At 61.1% G+C, this 5,091-nt stretch overlaps 1 protein-coding gene across 1 annotated transcript; it reads left to right on the top strand.

The window, feature by feature from the left end:
• Positions 1–340: 340 nt before the first annotated feature.
• EMH_0065850 (PHD-zinc finger (C3HC4 type) protein, putative) lies at positions 341–4,789 on the top strand (the record flags this gene model as incomplete). Its single annotated transcript, XM_038022578.1, has 3 exons — positions 341–2,080; positions 2,353–2,741; positions 2,941–4,789. 3 exons carry the CDS (start codon positions 341–343, stop codon positions 4,787–4,789), a joined length of 3,978 nt encoding a protein of 1,325 aa, XP_037878432.1.
• Positions 4,790–5,091: the final 302 nt, after the last annotated feature.

Consider the following 5,091-nt stretch of genomic DNA (forward strand, 5'->3'; position numbering starts at 1 on the left):
GCAGCAGCAGCAGCACAGCAACAGCACAGCAGCAGCGGAGCACCAGCAATGCTGCGACCATATCACCCCAAGCCTTAACCCCTGTAGCCGCCGCCGCCGCAGCAGCAGCAGCGGCAGCAGCAGCAGGCACAGCAGCAATCGGCGCAGCAGCAGCAACAGCGGCAGGCCGATGGCGCTGTTGGTGCTGCGACCGTGCAGCAGAGAAGCGGAGCAGCAAGGAGGGGGTTGCTGCTGCTGCTACCGCGACGCATCCCTGCGGTTGCCGCATGGGGAGCACAGCACCAGCAGCAAGAACAGCAGCAGCAGCAGCAGCAACCCATGACCGGCTACATGAGCGCTGATGCAGCAGTGCGTGGAGCTGCAGCAGCAGCGGCAGTTGCAGCCTGTTTCTCCTACGGGAAGCAGCAGAACTGCCGCCTGCAGCAGCAGCAACAGCAGCAGAGACGCAGGGACACCACGCAGTGTGCGTTGTGCAGATGCTGCTGCTGCCATGGGGCTGCTCCCCAGGGAAGGATCGCAGCAGCAGCAGCAGCAGCAGCAACAGCAGCATCAAGTTTGTTCACCGAATGAGCTCGCACATCCTCGTGCTGCGTCTGTTTCCTACACGCTGCAGCAACAGCAGCAGGAGCCGCAACAGCAGCAGCAGCAGCAGCGACAGCAGCAACAGCAACAGCAGCAGCAGCAACAGCAGTCGGTGAGTTCCTCTTCAGCCAGAGCCCGTGACCCTCCGCTTGCCCTGTTGGATGCTGTTGTTCGTCACCACAGCAGTAGCAGCAGCAGCAGCAGCAGCAACAGCAGCAGCAGCAGCTTTTGGGGGGCTACAATGCGCAGCAGCGGCAACAGTCCTGCAATTTCTGGTCTTGCTGTGAATCAGCAGCAGCAGCCAATGCAGCCAATGCAGCAGCAGCCGCAACAGCGACTGCAGCAGCAGCAGCAGCAGCAGCAGCAACTGCAGCAGCAGCAGCAGCAGCAGCAGAGTAGCCCACTGTGGGATAACGTGCACCCCCTTCAGCAGATACAGATGTCGCCCTTGTTGCAACAGAAGCCGCTGCGGCAACAGCTGCAGCAACCACAGCAGCATATGCAGCGACCTCAGCAGCAACTGCAGCAGCAACAGAGCAGCCCGCTGCGACAGCAGCAGCAGCCGCAGCAGCAGCAGTGCAGCCCGCTCCGACAGCAGCAGCAGCCGCAGCAGCAGCAGTGCAGCCCGATCCGACAGCAGCAGCAGCAGCAGCTACATCGTGCGTGGCAGCAGCAAGCGGCATGGGCTCAGCAGCACTGGGCGAAGCCCCGGAGAGCTTGGAATGCGTACAGCCTGCAGCTTAACAGCAGCAGCAACAGCAGCAGCAGCAGCAACGGTAGCGGTAGCAGAGGCAGCAGCAACAGCTACAGCAGCGGCAGCTACAGCAGCAGCAGCAGCAGCACGAGCGGCAGCTTCGGCGGTGCACCTCTGCTTTGCGGGGACCCCTCAACGCCACCTGTACCACACAGGCGACAGCAGCAGCAACAGCAGCCGCAGCAACAGCAGCAGCAGCAGCAGCAGCAGCAGCAGCCGACTCCTTGGAACCAACAGCACCAGCAGCTCCGGAACTGGCACAACCAGCAACTGCTGCAGCATGCACAGCCGCGGCAGCAGCAAGAGCAGCATCAGCTACAGCAGCAGCGGCGGGTGCTGCAGCAGCAGCAGTGCCTCCCTCGGGCCCCAGGGATGCCGCAGAGGTTCCCAGCAACGGTGCAGCAGCAGCAGCAACAACAACCGCAGCAACAGCAGCAGCAGCAACAAGGGGGCGTGGTGTCGCTGCAACAACAGCATCTGCAGCAGCAACAGCAGCAGCAGCAGCAGCATCTCTGCTACCCGGTGCAGCAAAATAATCCCTGGCAGCGGTCTGATCAGCAGCAACAGCAGCAGCAGCAGCAACAACAGCTACAACAGCAGCAGCCGTTGCAGCAGCAGCTACAGCAGCAGCATCCACAACAGCAGGAGCAGCAGCAGCAGCAGCAACAGCAGCAGGATTACTCGTGGCTGCGAGTGGAGTGGGGAGAAGATATAATGGACTTGCTGGAGGCAGCAAGCGCAGAGGTGCTGCTGCTGTTGCTGTTGCTGCTGCTGTTGCTTCTGCTGTTGCCCTATTGCCGTCTTCTCCGTCGCTAGTATTGCTGCTGCCTCTGCTGCCGCTGCTGCTGCTGCTGCTGCTGGAAGCCTGCTTGGTGTTGCTGCTGCGGCAGCTCTTTTTGCTGCTCCACGTGGCGTTGTTGTCGTGCTTGCGTTCTTGCTGTTGCTGCTGCTGCTGCTGTTGCTGTTGCTGCTGCTCCTCAGGTTGATTGCCAATGATGTGTGTGGTTGCTGTGCAGGACTTAGCTTACAGCAGCAACGACAGCTCTACTGCAGCAGCTGCAGCAGCAGCAACAGCTGCAGGTGGAGACGGCGCAGCAGCAACGGCATCAGCCGCTGCTTCTGCTTCTGCTTCTGCTGCTGCTGCAGCGAACACCGCAGCACCAGGAGGCGTTGGTATTGCCCGCCGAAGGAGCAGCGGCAACAGCAGCAGCAGCAGCAGCAGCAGCAGCAACCGCAGCCGTATACGGGCAGGCTGGGGCTCCGCTGCTGCTGCTGTGCTGCGCGTTGATTTGAGGGAGGAGATTTGTGTCATTTGCTCTGAAGTGCTGCTGCAGCAGCAGGAGATAGCTTCCTTGCCAACCTGCTGCCACCTCTTCTGCTTTGCGTGTCTCTACAAGTCAGTATGGTGCTGCTGCTGTTGCTGCTGCTGCCGTTGCTGGTGTTGTTGCTGCTGCTGCTGTTGCTGTTTTTGGTGCTGCTGCTTCTGGTGAATCTGCTGTACTTCATGGCTGCTGCAGGCCTGCCGTAAGCATGATGCGAGCTTGTATGTATATTTCTTCGTGCTGGTGCTGCTGCTGCTGTTGCTGCTGCTGCTGCTGCCGCAGGTGGGCTTCCATTAGTAGCAGATGTCCTCTTTGCTCGACTGCCTTTACTACCATCGTTCGTCGGCGAGTTAGCGCAGCAGCAGCAGCTGCTGCTGCTGCTGCTGCGAGCCAAAAGCTTCCCGTAAAGGACAACCCCCAAGGCGCTGTGGTGAAGAGTGAACAGCAGCAGCAGCAACAGCAGCAGCAGCAACAGCAGCAGCAGCAGCAACAGGCGACCAGTTCATCGTTGCCCGCTTTGGTCGCATCCTCTCAGCTGAAACTGGAGAGCAGCAGGAGCGGGTGCACGCAGCCAGCAGCACCTGCAGCAGCAGCAGCCGTAGGAGAAACAGCAGCAGCAGCAGGAGCAGCAGGAATTGAGGCTTGTTTGATAGGCCTGCAGCTGGTAGAGGAGGTGCCGCTTCCTCCTCCTGCTGCCAGGCGGCGGGGATCGGGAGCGGGATCGGTGGGATCGGGATCGGGTTCGCTGGGATCGTTGGGGGGGTGTGAAGTCTGCGGCAGAGACGATGACTGGACCCGGCTGCTGCTGTGCGACTGCTGCGACAGCGCCTTTCATATATACTGCTTGTCTCCTCCTCTTCCTGCTGTCCCTGAGGGGGACTGGCACTGCAGAAGGTGCAGCGAGCAGCAGCAGCAGCAGAGGCAGCAAAGGCAGCAGCAAAGGCAGCAGCAAAGGCAGCAGCAAAGGCAGCAGCAAAGACAGCAAAGGCAGCAAGCCAGGAGAGGAAGGCCACGTAGACAGCAGCAAGGAGATGCAACAGAACGACGCGGAAGACGTGCACGCAGCAGCAGCAGTAGCAGCAGCAGAGCAGCAGCAGCAGCAGCGCCAGAAGCGGGGGCAAGGCCTAGGAAGAGAGTAAAAAAGGCAGCAGTAGATGAAACTACAGCAGGTTCTGCTGCTGCTGCAGGTGCCGGCAACAGCAGCAGCAGCAGCAGCAACAGCAGCAGCAGCAGAATTGCTGACTTCGACGCGTTTGCCCACAACGCCAGCGCGGGGACAAACGGAGGCGGAAGGCTTCAGAGAGTGGGACGCAGAGAAAGCAGCAGCAGCAACAGCAGCAGCAGCAGCAACAGCAGCAGCAGCAGCAGCAGAAGGAGAGTGCCTCTTCAGGCAGCAAGGCGCCTACGGAGACGCCGCCGCTCCTCGAGCGGTCTTGAGAGCTGCAGCGATGACTCCTCAGACCTGCACGACTTCATTGTTCACAGCAGCAGCAGAAGCAGCATCAGCAGCAGTAGTAGCAGCAGCAGCAGCAGCAGCAGCAGCAGCAGCGCCAGCAGCAGCAGCGAGGACAGCAGCGACAGCGACAGCTGCACGGAAATATCCCCCAGAAACAACCGGCCACCGAACAGCAGCACAAACAGCAGCAGCAGCAGCAGCAGCAGCCGTGATCGGAGCAGCAGTATTGCTGCTGGTAGAAGAATTTTGGGTACCCCAATCGGGCCCCAGAGAAATCAGCAGCAGCAGGACCAGCAGAGGCGGCAGCAGCAGCAGCAGCAGCAGCAGGGACAGCCAGAGCCTGCTGCTTCCGAAGGCAGGCCGTCGGGAGTGGACCCTGCTGCTGCTGTCAGCTTGTCGCAGCAGCGACAGCAGCAGCAACAGCATCAACAGCAGGTAAATCCACAGCAGCAGCAAAAGCCAGGAGCAGCTGCTCGAAGACAGAACGGTGTGCAGGCGCTGCTGCGTCGGTACTTTGTGACGCCAACTGGCAGGAACGGTGCAGACAGAAGCAGCAACAGCAGCAGCAGCAGCGGCAGCAGCAGTGTGACGCCAACTGGCAGGAACGGTGCAGACAGAAGCAGCAACAGCAGCAGCAGCAGCAGCAGCGGCAGCAGCAGCAGCAGGACGGGCTAGTGAGGGAGAAATGGGGGCCCAACTGTGGAAGCAGGTAGTCGTGCTTCTTCTTTGCTGCTAGGCCCCCAGAGGGTATGGGGGGCCCTCAGAGAGTGTATCGGGTCTAGGGGGCCCCCCGAGAGGGTATAGGGTGCCGACAGAGGTGTTACGGGGCCCCCCAGTGGTCTAGAGGGCCCACCAGAGGGTTTAGGGGGGTCCCAGAGGGTTTAGGGGGGCCCCAGAGGGTTTACGGGGGCCCCAGAGGGTTCAGGGGGGACCCAAAGAGTTTAGGGGGCCCCAGAGGGTTTAGGGGGCTCCCAGAG

Source organism: Eimeria mitis, genomic scaffold, assembly GCF_000499745.2.
Source record: "Eimeria mitis Houghton genomic scaffold, Emh_scaff3422, whole genome shotgun sequence".
In the NCBI taxonomy this organism is placed as follows: Eukaryota; Apicomplexa; class Conoidasida; order Eucoccidiorida; family Eimeriidae; genus Eimeria; species Eimeria mitis.